A 14,449-nucleotide genomic window follows, 5' to 3' on the forward strand; every position below is an offset into this window, starting at 1 on the left:
ATAAGAGGAGCTACACCACAGCACCATCTAGTGGCTGTATAATGAAACATATAGAACAACGCAGATAAGGGGGAAAGGGGAGGGGTGGGGAAAGGGAAGCTTGTATAAAGGGAGCCCATCATGATACTGCATTTAAAACAGAAGCAGAACGCTCTGGTGGGATTTTAGCCTGGTGTAGAAACACTCTATGACTCCCTGTACAACTATCTGCAAATACTGCTTTCTCCCTTGCAGCTACTTATGCCTTGAACTGCCTCCCAGGACACCTATGCGATACTGGCTTTTTTTTCTTGGAAGTGAATGATATCCCCCCAAACATCTATGCAGATATCTCTAACAAGAGCACCAGTCATTGCGCAAAGGCAGCATATTGATGAGATGGGAGAGGTCACAAAAGTTTTGCAAGGCAGTCAGTCCTTTGGAAGGCGAAAATATACAGGCACTTCTGGTAGATCAGGAGAGGAGACTAGTAAGAAATGGCACCACAAGCAGGGTAACTTGATGACAGCACTCAAGTTCCAGCAGCCATTAAGTATCATAAAAAGTACCACTCTACTGGGGACCCAGTTTTGATCATTGCTGGTGTGCAGGAACGTGTTCCAGAAAACAGACAGGGTTCCCCCCACCCCAGTTCCTGTGTATTTTAAACACTGAAGGGTTTCAGGAGCCACAGTGCCACAGTGTTCATTACCAGCCAATCAGTACACAAGAACAACATTATCCCATCTCCTTGCCTGTGGATCCCAGTAAACAGACAACGCTTGGATTAATCTACCCATTTCCAGCCTTGATTCCCCAAAGCATTGACGCTCACCAATCATTTTGAGACATTTTTAATAACAAATAGATCTGTAAAACTGAAAGGTCTGCAGAAAATAGAAAAACTGGGATTATTGCATAGAGCAATGTTTAGATTCTCCCGTTATTCCTCCCCACACACACAACCTGGTACCAAAATAACCGCTGTCACAAAACAGCACATACTCTCATCAGCATCAGTTAAACTGTCTCTCTGTAGAATAAATACTTTAAGTCCAATACTCTCCCATCTGATCTCTCTCTCTCCCTCCCTCCCCCTGCCCCACATTCTAATCCCACAGTCCACAAGGTCACCGTTGCCTCTTCATTCCCAGACAATGGTGTCAGTCAGCACGCCTTGGGTTTGATAACTGCTGATTGAGAGAAAAACCTTCGTAAAGCAAGCACCAGCCAAGTTTTTCAGTAATCAACAGATCTTATCCAAAGGCCCTGAGACCTTACAAGCATCAAGGGTTGGCACTCTTTCCATGTTTCCAGATGGAGCCACAGACTAGTTCAGAAGCTGGATTCTGGTACAGCTATTCTTCTGCCCAGGGATGCTGTGTGATATCTTGCCCGCTGGAAGGTGCCACAAGAAACACCCTCCAGAGCTAGCGGCGGCATGCAACCCTGCAAGGAGACACTGTTGCTTGCCTTAGAGAGGGAAGTCGACCTGCTCAGCAACCACTCATTCCTGCCCTTGCTGCTGCAGGAGCTCTGAGCACGCTTGATGTCCAACTCAGAACGGCAGACCCGCCCACTGGGCAGCCCTCCTGTGGCGCTGCGGCCAAGGGCACTGTTCACCCTGCTCCCAGTGATAGAACTCAATGTTCCATTGGAGAGAGATGCCCGGGAAGATGCCATGGCTGGTGGCATGACGCCGTGCCTATCGGACTCACTGTGCCGCTTGGGGTCTCGCCGCAGGAAGCCGAGTCTGAAGACAGCCAGCTTTCCCTCTGGCAGTCGCTCGCCCTCGGGCTCCCTCTCCCCAACACAGGGCGTGACCTTTGGGTCCTGGACTCTCCTGCCCTTGGGCTGATAACCGGATGGGGGCAGGTTTGTCCCTGTGTGCAAGGCCCCGTTGCCGCTCGCTTTGCCCTTGGATTCCTCGTCCTTTTTCAGAGGTACCATGCTGAGAGAAAGCACCCGTTTCTTGGGTGTCCGTGGCTGCTCACCGACATCCTCCTTGGGCTCCCCTGCCCTTGTCAGGGCACTCATGTTTTCTGTGGAGGCTTTGCCGGTGCTCTCAGTTGGCACAGGGCTCGGCTTGGCTCCCAATGGCACAGGGCTCGGCTTGGCTCTGGGGAGCGAAGGCCCGCTGTCCTCCCCTTCCTTCGTCATGAGAGGGACAATGGACTCATTTGTGAACCGGGGTCTGCGGCCAGACTCCAGGTATTCAACGAGCTCCCTGGAGGGCTCTGCTGGCCAGTCTTTGGAGGTGAAGCACCAACGCAAGGGCACTGGCTTCGGGATGCCCAGCTCGGCCTCACAAGGGGCCGCCTTCAGGCTGACGCTCCTGCCCTGGATACCCCGCACCGGGGGGCGTGACTCAAAACCACCTAGGAAAGGAAACAAAGGGGTCTGGCAGTGATTCTCCAGAAGGCAGTGGAGTCACGGATGCTCCCACACAGGACTGGGGAAGCTTGCTTAATAAAATGCATAGCAGCGATGTTGCCAAGGCATGTAGTTCTTAGCTTGAGTGAGCTTTATGAGCTCTGAATTCTTCTCTGACTCAAGACTTTTAATTCAAGTGAAGGAAGATGTCCCCTTCTACCCGCTTTCTTCCAGCCCCATTTCTCTCTTTTTCTTCTCCCTTTTCTCCCACCCATTAATCTTCCAGTCCCCCCTCTCCAGCTCTTTGTTCCCACCCCCCTTACCTGGCTGATACTGTCACAGCCCTCAGGGAAACTACATTTCCCAGATGCTGCTTCTGCCTGGCATGCTGTGTGGTGACACACCAGACATTGGGAGACGGAGGAGAGACATCCTTCCTTCAGGTAAGTGAAGTAGGAGGGAATGGTAGGGATCTGGAGGATTGGTGGGTGGGAGGCTCAGAGGGGTGGTTCAGCCGAATGCTTTTTAATATCTACATGAAGCCACTGGTAGAGGCCATCAGGGGATTTGGGACAAGATGTCAACAGTATGCGGATGACATCCAGGTCTATTTCTCCTTTTCATCTGAGTCAGGTGAGGCCATGCAGGTGCTGCATCAGTGCACAGAGGCAGTAATGGGTTGTATGAGGCTAATAAGCTTAGACCGAATCCCAGCAAGAGGGAGGTCCTGTGAGTGATTGGTTCTCAGATCCAGGAACTCGGTAGATGGCCTGTCCTGGATGGGGGATGCACTCCCCTGGGGGTACTCCTTGATCCAGGTTTGCCACCGAAGGCCCAGATGGCCTCAGTGGCATAGAGCGCCTTTGTTCAGTTTCACCTGATGTGCTAGCTATGGCCATTCCTGGACAGAGATAGCTTAGCCACAGTGAATCATGCTCTGGTCACCCTGTGTCTGAAATATTACAACACACTTCACATTGGGCTGCCCTTTAAGATGATTTGGAAGAAAGAGTTGGTACGAAATGTGTCAGTTAGGATACTGACAGGGATGGATGTCAGAGGAGGAGCTGAACTGGTTACCTACCTGTTTCTGGGCCAAATTCAAGGTGCTGTTGTTGACCTACGAAGTCCCGAATGACTTAAGACTCCAGTATCTGAAAGAATGCCTCACCCTGTACCAATCTGCCTTAGATCTGTGCAGGAGACCTGTCTCGTCCCACCACTGGGGAAAGTACACTGAGTGGTCATACAAGACAGGGCCTTCTTAGTGGTGGTGGTCCAACTTTGGAAATCCCTCCTGGCGCCAACTTTACTATCATTTTGGTGCCAAGCAAAGACCCATTTGTTCACAGGGGTATTTATGAGTGATTAGCTTTTCTGCAAAGTATTTGGTTTTGTAGTTTTAATTTTTGGTTATGTTATTGTCCAATGATTTATTGTTGCTGTTACCCAGGGTTTTTTAATGAACAATGAAATGTAATTGGGAATAAAATAAAATAAATAACTACATTTGGACAAGCTTGAAAATAAGCTGAGCTATTCCCCAATCTTGGGAGAGAAACAGCTTGGTTTATTTTCACACGAATCCGTTCAAGGTCGTAGAGGGAGCTTGCTGATCACTTGGGCACATGCTGCGCTGAGTTAATGGAGGGACCAAACAGAACTGGGGATTGGCTAAAAATGCCTGTGAAACATTTCTTCCTGGCAGCATGTAACAAGGCCCAATGAAAGCTGCACCAGATAAGAGGCAGGAGAACTGGAGTTCTAGTTCTTGCCAATGCTGCACCTGTATGGCTTGGTCCTGAGCCCTTTGGAGCAAGATGCAGCTGCTGACCGGGCACCCATGTTCACAGGCTGCACACAGCTATTTGGCAAAGGGATCAGCCCAGAGTCCTGCAAGCCTTGCAACACTCTCAGAATCATCCAAGGCTGGGGATCTGCTCTGCCAGGTGGCGTGGGGTGGGCTGTGTACTAGAAACAAGACTGTGTACATAGCAAGTACAATAGTGGGGATCAGGCACCTTTCTCCTGGCTGGTGCTGGCACTGGTGAGGGTGGGTGTGTCAGGAGTTTTTGGCAGGGACGGGCATGTAGCGGAGTTCCGGGACACCAGGCTCTCTCGCTTGTTGCTTCCGCTGAACCTTGCTAGCCAGTGTTCGGAGAGGGAGGAGCTGGTGGACCCTGCAAGGAACAGAGTAAATGTGTGGTGGGGACAGCCTTCTTCCAAGGATTCCGTAGGTGTATTGGAAAGGAAGTCATGACATGCACTGGATGCCTGCCAGGTTTTGGTGCCTGCTGGAGACATTTTTATTTAACAAGCCTGCCTTGATTATCCAGCCATGATTTTATTGTTATAATCTGATTTAAATATTTTAGTTTTGCATTTTGATTCTACGTTCTTCTTTTATTGCCCAACGTTTGGGTATCCTATTGGATGTAGAACAATATATACATCTTGTAAATAAATAAACACAAATAAAAGGAAGAGAATAATAAACCTGTCTGGTTTCACATCCCCATGCGCACTCATTGAGTTACAGGTTCAACCATCCAATGAATGCCGAACAGTCTTCAGGCCTGAATGCATAAAAGCAAAGCCTATGGAATCACTTGTCACTTGTAGAGCTGGGGATGGAGAACATGCGTCCGTCGTCCCCCCCCCCCCCCCGGCCCCTGATGTTGGTAGACTGCAGCTAGGTGAGCCACGTGTGGCTTGGAAATAAACCAAGCCACTTCCACAAAAAGTCTGGAAACAGCTTGATTCACTGCCAAGCCAAGCCATATTCAACCACACCACCTTCCCGATTTGAGTCAGGGATTCCTTGCAAAGCATTCCAGATCCCTGCCAGATGACTTTTCCATGGCCCGAAAAGATCCCTCCTGGCTGGCCCCAGAGGATCCCCAGACAATTCTTGGGACAAAAGGGTTTTCTGCATGGGGGCAGGGGCTCACCCCTACACCAGTGGTTTCTGTGCGTGCAGCCTCTTTAAATCTCCTCCTGCTCAATCTAATGCAGCAACATTTCTCTATTAGACTGAATAGGGGGAGATTTAAAGAGGCTGCATGGGTGAAAAACGCTGATGTGTTTAGGGAGGGAAAGCCCACCCCTGAAGAAGACCCTTTTTCCTCAAGGTGTTTCATCAGTGCAGCTCAAGTCAGCAAGGGTGTGTGGGAAGCAGCAAGCCTCCCTGATCTTTGGCTGCCTTTGACAGCTGTATGTAGCCAGAGGAGTTCCTGCAAGGACATCTCCTGGCTGTTTGGCTACATGTGCTGAAACTGTCATTTTGGAGATTTAAGGCTAGGTTGGTGGGGAAAGGGGGAAATACCAGGTTTGGTGAGTCTTACAGGCCTCCAATGCTTGTACCTGGGTTCAAGCCCAGTGAGTTTCATCAGCATTTCTAGTATCTTCAATCAACAGCAAATTGTCTCATGCTGCACAGCTGTGCTGCCAAAAGGAACAACCGATAAGGGACTCTCAGTTTAGAAATGAGAACAAGCAACTTCCAGCCACATCTGTGCCCTTCTTTCCCTACTCAATCTCTGCCACCCTCACTCATGAAAAAGAGGTTCCCTATTCTTAAAAATGAACAAACCCTATATATTAAACATATATTTGAACATATTCTGAAAAGTGTTGCTGACATGCAGTGTTTTTCACCCTGCTCCAAAATGGCAACATTTGTATTGAATATAAATCAAACCTTTAAAAAAAATGATGAAGCACTATTCCTAACAGATTCTTAGAACCCTTAAAAACTGGAGACTTGTGCTATGGGACTTGCAGTGATCCCATATCAAGGCAATACAGTTTTGTAAACAATCCCTCTGGATTAGAATCATAGAATAGTAGTGTTGGAAGGGACCTATAAGACCATCGAGTCCAACCCCCTGCTCAATGCAGGAAACCAAGTCAAAGCATCCATGACAAGCGGCTGTCCAGCTTCATCTTGAATGCCTCCAGTGTGGGAGAGCTCACTACCTCTCTAGGTAGTTGGTTCCACTGTCGATTAAACAAGGCCCACATCCTTACTTCCATTAGCATGGGTCTCAAGACCCATGCTCTCAAATCTATGTCAGCGCCTGTTTAGAAGGCCTCAGATGCACGTCAGTTTCATCAACAAGTGACATGGGATTGATCAACATCCAGAAAATAATAAGCAGCAGTGCTGCTGTGCAGGCTAAGCAAAGGTGACCCGCGAACCTCTCACAGAGCTCCCTCCAGACCAGCTTGGGACCACATTGCGTCTCTGGTAGAAGAGGATGTAGGCACCACGTGTGCTGACTTCATCCTCCAAGACTGGCTCCACGGTGCTGTCATCATAGCTGTACCAGTGACCGTCCAAAGTGTTGCGGCAGTAAGCTGGGAACAGAGCAGGCATCACATTAGAGGATACACTGGCAAGTGGAGCTTTGCTCCCTCCAAGCATTAGACTACTTTGGCACTGCTGGGAGATCCTGAGCACCCTTATTAATCTCTGCAAGACAGAGAACATCCAAAGTATCTAGCCCATACTGGAACACTCCTGTAGAGGGAGGAAAGTTCACAAGGGAGCAGGATCATTTTCTAGCATATGGTCAACCCAAGCAGGTAGCAACATTTCTTCTAAAAAATTCACTCTGTGACCACAACCAGAATAGAAACTTTTTGCTCCCTTCCTGCTTAATGGGCTATTTACATTTCACATGTTCGTGGCTGTCCCATATAAGCTTACTGGCTGTCATGCACAGCATTCAGCATCCTAACAGTTTCAGCTTTTTCATTTACTTATTTTTAAAAAGCACTTTCTAGCGCTTTCAAGCTCTGGAGAGAAGCCTGAAAATGTGTAGGCAGCGCTCACTGAAGTCTCAGAAGCAAGAGAAGGGCTGAGAGAGGCTTCCAGGGGGTGGGACTTGAATACTTTGAGTTCTTCTCTGTCCCTGCCCCACCATTAGTAGAAGCAGAATAAAATAGATAAAATAAGTACCTATTTGCACATTCATTTAATTTTCCGATCTTATTAGTCTTGTAGAATTTTCTTGGGTGCAGAGCTTTGATCCCCCCCACTTTGGGGGGGGGGGCACGGGTATACACACAGACCTGCTCTCTTGGAAGTTCAATTTTACTCAATTCCAGAATGGGATGAGGGCCAGTGCTCACTCCAGGTTTCAGAAAACCCATTCCTTTCAACCAGCCCTTGCCCAGGGATAGACTGACTGCTGCACTGCCCGTTCACTGGAACACTCACCTGTATAATGCCCTCCCTGCATGCTGCCGTGATGATTGCAGACGGCGTACAGGTCATAGAGGAAGTTGCACTGGCCACCTTCCAGGGTAGGGTGTTTCCAAGTGCCCCACTTGCTGCCACGGCTTCGCTTAGCCACATGAGGAGCCATGTCAAGCCCACGGAGGGGGAAGTGCACCAATGTGGAGAGCTTGTGGCGCTGCTCTCCCACTTGACGGAACCGCTTCAGGTGGATGACGAGGATATCAGGTAGTGTCCACAGGCTGAGCTTTACCATGCCTTGCTGAAGCACCTGGCAGTGAGGGCAGTGCCAGGCATCGTCAGGGGCCAGCTGCAGAGAAAAACACAATACAGCCCCCAATGGCTTTTATAAGGTTTAAACCAGGCATCCCCAAAACTTTTTGGGTCGGTGGGCACATTTCAATTTGGGAATGTCATGGGTGCTCTCACAAAATGGCTGCCATGGGGGGGTTCTTGCCCATGTATAAAATGGTGCTCATGGTGCACATGGCCAGTCACCAAACACTCATTTCCCAGAAGGCAAACTGATGAGACTAAAAGAAAAGTAATTTTCCCAAGTAGCTAGTAACAAGGCAGAGGTGGGGATCTGAGCTCCAAAATACTAAATCACCCTTTTGAACCCAAACGAAGACGGCGACGGTGAAGGGCACTTCACTTTGCAGCATGCCGGCCTCCCAGTTAAAACAAAAGTTTAATTTTAAAAAAAAATCTTAAGGCATAAAATAAAAATTAGGAGGGGCAGGCAGCTGGGCAGGCGCCGAGAGAGGTGTATGCAGTGCCTGTGGAGACCCCAGGTTTAAACACCGAGACACAGACTAAGCAACCCTTTGCATGGGGGACGGACGGCAGTGCTTGACGGAATGTTCCAGCAGCACTCAATGCCCTCCTCTTCTAGAACTCCCATTTGCCACGTTAAACAGAGGACACCTCTGCACAGAACAAAGGCTGGATCAACCAGATGGGAACTCCCGTTCCTGTTCAGACAGCCAGTTCTTTGCAATCTGGAAGCCAGCAGGGACAGGCCTGCTCTAGTAATCTCCAAGCATGCCCTTGGTCCTTATCCAGGGATACCTGTTCCTCCTTGGTGTAGAGCTGGAAGCATTCGTCCAGGGTACAGCTATGCTGCTGTTGATGAAGCTGCTGCTTCAGCCGCACGCTTTCTGCATCCTCAACCACTTCTTCCTGGATGTTGCCAAACAAGCTGCAAAAATACAGATGAGCAGGTCAGAAGTGCCCCAGTCCTGATGGTGATTTCATTATGGGGAGGCATTTGCCTTCACATAATGCAGACACACCCAAGCTAGCCATCTGTTGATCCAGTTCCCAACCAGAACTGGTTTAAGCCTTAATAATCTCAGGCTGCTGCCCAAGAATGGTGTGAATGTTGTGAAATCCTAGGCACAAATACTCAAGCAGGAACCAGTAGCTCCTTAACACAGATACTTATTTAAGGAAAGAAAATGCAAATTCATGTGTTCTGGGATATTAGGCCAAGCTGTCCCCAAAATGGGGAACATTTGGCGAGCCCTAACTAGGTGAGTTTACATCCACTTTCCTTTGGAAGTCAAGCTTTCTATTGTGCCACTCTTTTCAAATGTCAAACTTAGCCCCCCACCCCACCCTCCCTGATCACTTTAGAAGGACAATTTCAACAGGTATTCAGGAATCACAGGGTTGGCCAATTCAGAATGGATTCATAATCAGTCCTAAAAAAATAGACCCTAAATCTAGTTCACACAAAGAGAAGGTGTGGTGTTAAACCAATTGGCCGGCTGCTCCCTCAGTGGCTTACTTGCTCCCTTCCACCCCCACTGCAGCTACTGCTCCCCTCAGGGCTCCCCCCATCCTGCTCATGCGTACCTGCCTTGGCAGTTGCGCAAGCACCAGAGAATTGCCCTCTCCTGTGCCGGTTTGGAATGGGGTTGGGCCGGAGCCGGGGCCAGGCCGCCCTTTTGTGGAACTTGTGTGGCACCTCCACTTATGTTGCTTGCGGGGCGGGGGGGCCTCTCGCAGGAGCCTTGCGACTTGGGCATGATGCGAGAGCGGCTGGGCAGGCCGGAGTAAGTGGTCAGCCAGGCTGCTGGCTGACCAAGCAATGAGGGAGGCCAAGCGAGTGATACGGTAGGCGGTGGCAGCTGATGTGGGAGCATGACCCCGCGTAATGGAAGCGCCGGCCCTGTCTGTGTGTGTGCATACATATCATATTAAAATATAGACATCATTTGAATTTAAGAAAAACAACTGCATTCAAAGTCCTTTTGGGGGCCACACGCTGATTTCACTATGATTTGTCTTCTCATCAGCACACAAATGCATTCACAACACACGCACTCACCATTCTTTGGTGTTCACATCCCACTCGACTACCAGCTTCACATGAGTGGGACCACCAGGACCACTGAACTGTAGTGCTCTGCAGGGAGAAGGAGCCATTAGGGGGTGGGAAGTCACAGGCTCTGTGGATTCGCCTTGATCTTTACAATTCAGACGGACAGAGGAGGCTCTCACAAAATGGAAATGGGGAATCCCAGGCGCCACAGAGGAATCCTGGGTTAGAAAGCATGAACTCAACAGAAGCTGTGTCTAAAACACAAGTTCCCTCAGCTTAAGGACATGGGGTCTTACAGTTATGTTTAAAAGAAATACCCCCAATCCGTGCATGTGTGTGACTTGTGTGGATACCACCAAACCTGGATACATAGGGAGCTATGTTGGGAGCTACATGGGCAAGGGAACAGCAGCACGTGTTTACCCTTTTCGCACTTCTAAGTGCCAGCTGTCCTTTATTTTAAGGAGTCCAATTATTTTACAAGGTCTTCCCCTTCCTCCCGCTACTGTTCCATAACAGCATCAGTGCTGACCTTTTCCTGTGGTTACTCTGAACTGTGTGTGCTGTGGCTTGCTCAGCTGATCTTTGCAAAGGGCTTGAAGAGAGTGTTTTGCTAATGCTTAAAGGCCAACGGTCTCTGATATGAGGTCAATCCCACAACAGTTTTAAACAAGCAAAGACATTTTAATAGAATGGAATGCGTCACACTAGGAAATGCAATTGTGCTTTCTTCCGCTTACAAAAAAGTGTCCAATCCCTATATCAATATATGACACCATCGTAGTCTTTTGGATCTTATTCTTTATACATTTGGAGCAAGGCATAACTTGGTCAGCTTCTCAGCTAAATGGGGGTAGCCAAAGGGCCAGCCAGCAAACTAGAAGCCAGCTTTCGCTCTCTTGTCCATTAGCAATAACCAAGGGCAAGGCAAGAGCTGCAACTGAGAGAAAGGACAGCTCCTCTGCAAGCATCAAATAGCCGCTAGACACAGGTCGGAGGAGGAGGTGTCCGAGTCCCCAGCAGCCAGCAGGGGGCAGGCTCCTCCCACAGAAGCTGCAATTCATCTTCCCTGTTCTTGATTTTAAGAAACTGTTCATGGGGGCTCAAGGTTGAACCCCAGCTGGCGTGAAAAATCAGGAAGATGGGAGACAGAAGAGTGCTCCACATACTGCTCATTTTTTCATATCCTGATTATCAAGATGTGATAAAGCTCCTTAGTCCTCTTCTCCCACTAAAACTAAGTCTAAGACAATCTAAGTTAGCCTGCTCCAACCTGGTGCTTTCCAGATGTGTTAGACTACAACTCCCAACATCCAGCATGGCATGTTCTTCCCATTTATCCTGATCTCAATTTTCTTCTCTTCCCTCTTTAGCCTCCGCACAATTCCCCCACCTGTGTTGAATTTTAGACTGTAAGCTCCTCAGGACAGGGAGCTTGTCTTCTGGCTGTTACTGTAAAATGTCCACAGGCATAAATGGTGCTATACAGATCAGGGGCAGGCAACCTTTTTGGGCCCAGGGGCACATTTGGCAATTTGAGAAACTGACCTGGGCACCACCACAAGATGGCTGCCATGGGAGACATGGCAAGTCACAACGGAGAACTTGCCCAGAAGACTTGGGTACCAGGCAGAGGTGGGGTCTGAGCCCTGCCATGCTGAATTCCTTTGAACCCACAGTTTTCAGTGCCAACAGACACCTATTCACACAAGACAAACTTTCTCTCCCCACTCCATCAGCCAACTCATTGCCCTTCTCTCTCTCTCTCTTACTATTTCTCTCTGAGGCAATCTCAGATGCCAGTAAGAAAAATTGTTAACTTTAAAAAAAGAAAGAAGGAAAGAAGGAAGGAAGAAGGGGGAGGGGGAAGGCACCTCAGCAGGCATCAAGAAAGGTGACTGGGGGCGCACTGGGGCCCACGGGCATCATGTTGCCTACCCCTGATATAGACGATGGCTCAGGGCCAGCCGTACAATTATGCAGAGTGAGGCCGCCACCTCAGGCAACAGATGTTGGGGAGTGGCAGCAAGGTGTGTATGCCATGTGGCCTGGCCTGAACCCACGAAGTTGCAGTGGAGGATGCTGCCCCATTGCCAATCCAGTCCAATGAAAGGGGGAGGGGAGAAACCTTCTTGTCCTTTGTCTTGGGCAGCAACATGTCCTGGCCTTCAATGATGATGGCAAAAACACTTAGTGATTAGAACTTGAGGCATGCAGAAACAAGGGGGGCAACCCATCAGGAGCAGCACTAAAACCTCGGTTACTGCCACACAGTCCATGATCTGCTGTAGCGCTTGACCTCAAGGACAGGCCGTGTGAGGTTCGATTCCAAATATGCCCCACTCCAAATTGCCTCAGAAGAGTTTAGCTAGGAATCTTCTACTGCTGCTGAAGTCCTGTAAGGGAGTTTTGCCTCCTGTGCCTTCCTTATACCATTCCTAGGGGCTGCCCTGTAGGCATCGCGGAGGCAGGCCCTAGTAGACTCTTACTGACAACATGGGGATGGTGTGTGAGGAACACAGGCCTGAGTTAACCAAGGCAGTGAATTTTACGCCTAGAAAAAGCTGGCTTTTGCTCCCAGTCACCCAGCACAGGCATGGACAGATAAATGTGGTCCCGCTGTTCCTCCAGGAGACTGTCTGCCCAAAGTTCAAGTAGGACTGGGGTGGGGAGAAAGGTGCTGGCTGAACAAACAGAGAAAGGTTTGCAGCATACCAGACTACTCTGAGGAGAAACAACTGGTATTTGTGGAACGAGCTCCCCAGTGAGGTCCACCTGGCACCAACATCATTATCTTTTTGGCAGCAGGTTAAGACCTATCTCTTTTCCCAGGCATTTGGCAGCACATGATGAGTTTTAATCGGTCCTGGATGTGTCTTTAGTTATGACTGACAGTTCGAAGTTGTTTTTAGTTATATGTTGTTTGTGTATATTGTCTGAGTGCTTTTATGTAAATGGCTTTTAAACTTTGTATATTGTATTTTAACATTTTAACTTCTGTAAACCGCCCAGAGAGCTTCGGCTATGGGGCGGTATAGAAATGTAATAAATAAATAAAGTGGGGGAGGAAGGCAGTTACACTTGACCTATAAGTTTTCTGGGGAAGGACTTCATACCTTTCAGACTCAACTTTTCGACATGGAGACTCATTAAAAGAATAAATTTTTGTCAATAGCTGACACTTGGGTGACTAACTGGGGGCCGAGGCTCATCAAGGACAGACCTAGTAGTCAGGCGTCCTGTTTCCAACAGTGGCCAGCCCAGTGTTTCTAGGAAGCCCCCTTCATTACCTCCACACACACACACACCTGTATCTGGTATTCATGGAACATGTTTTCTTGGAACATGTTTTCAAATGCTTGGGACTCAGTCTTGGAGGAGGAGAAGTAAGAATAAAGGAAGTGTCTTTGACCATGTGTAAAGTATCATCTCAGTTGCCACTGTGTAAACACACATTGCCTGTAACCACAAATCTGGAAGGAAGGGCCAGGACTGTGGCTTTTTGACTCCTTGGCTTTTTGATGCCAGCACACCTCTCTTTCTACCAAGCGACCTTTTTGCTGACGCGCACTGATGCTGTGCTGTCACTAGCACCCACATTCTGCCATCTAGCTACTATCCAGTCACATGTTGGTGGGTCCTGACATTCCCAACAGGAGCCACAAAGTCCACAAATGTGCAGGAGGAGCACGCTTCCACAACAAGATGTTCAGGCACAGGAGGCCTGTTTACAGAATCAGCAACAGCTTCAAGTACCAGCACCCCTGAAGGGCAGAGGTAGAGGGAAGCGAGGCAGTTCTCTAGGACTGGGTGCCAACAAAGACTAGGCAGTAGATCATGTAATGAACCTTTCATCTTTCCCATCCTTGCAATAGGCACCTTCCTTAGTGATAGGCCCCTCACATAAGCCCATCACCCCAGGGTGCTGTTAAGACCATTAGACTGTGCACATGGCAGGGATGCTTAGGCTGGGCTTCTGCTCCTTACCTGTTACATTCCCTCTGTCTCCATGGCTTCATCCGTATCTCCCCCAACCCTGCACCAAGCTCCCCAATGGGGATCCCCATAAAAGCCCTTGTATTGCCAGTGAGCAATATCATTAGCAAGCACTGTGATACAATGACAGCACCTGATTCACTCCCTGCTTCCCAGGGGCATTATCTGAGCTAACATTGTCTTTGACTGGAATCCAGCTAGCAACAGCAAGGCATTCATAATTCATCGACCCCTCCGTGACTGTTCAACAGCCATGCATGTCTGGCTGGGCACAATGTGCGAGAGGGAGCGCAGCGGCTGCTGCAGCTGCAGGACTGCCAGGCGCAGTGTGCAGCTATGTGGTGCTGAGAGGGAGAGAGTGCTATAGAAAGGAAGGGGCTGTCCTGGACCTGTTCAGTTACTCCTGCTCAGTATGAGCTGTATTAAGTCTCGCTACAATGGCCATCTCTCTGAGATGAGGTAACTAGCAAAGAACCACCAGGTTTACACAACCAAGAGAACTTCCTTAGTAGCGCCCCCTTCTAAACTTC

General features: G+C 49.0%; 1 protein-coding gene across 1 annotated transcript in view; it reads right to left on the minus strand.

The window, feature by feature from the left end:
- Window positions 1-817: 817 nt before the first annotated feature.
- The window catches only part of USP43 (ubiquitin specific peptidase 43), a 112,366-nt gene continuing 98,734 nt past the window's right edge, over window positions 818-14,449 (minus strand). Inside the window, exons 10-15 of the mRNA XM_084838357.1 lie at window positions 9,930-10,007; window positions 8,666-8,795; window positions 7,577-7,904; window positions 6,553-6,711; window positions 4,374-4,532; window positions 818-2,357 (exon numbers count right to left, since the gene is read on the minus strand). Of these exons, the coding sequence (XP_084694483.1) occupies window positions 1,315-2,357; window positions 4,374-4,532; window positions 6,553-6,711; window positions 7,577-7,904; window positions 8,666-8,795; window positions 9,930-10,007 (1,897 nt within the window). The 3' untranslated portion in view covers window positions 818-1,314. The remainder of the gene's footprint in view (window positions 2,358-4,373; window positions 4,533-6,552; window positions 6,712-7,576; window positions 7,905-8,665; window positions 8,796-9,929; window positions 10,008-14,449) is intronic.

This window comes from Heloderma suspectum, chromosome 2 (genome assembly GCF_057233095.1).
Source record: "Heloderma suspectum isolate Gila_16-S chromosome 2, 16-S_ref, whole genome shotgun sequence".
Classification (NCBI taxonomy): domain Eukaryota; kingdom Metazoa; phylum Chordata; class Lepidosauria; order Squamata; family Helodermatidae; genus Heloderma; species Heloderma suspectum.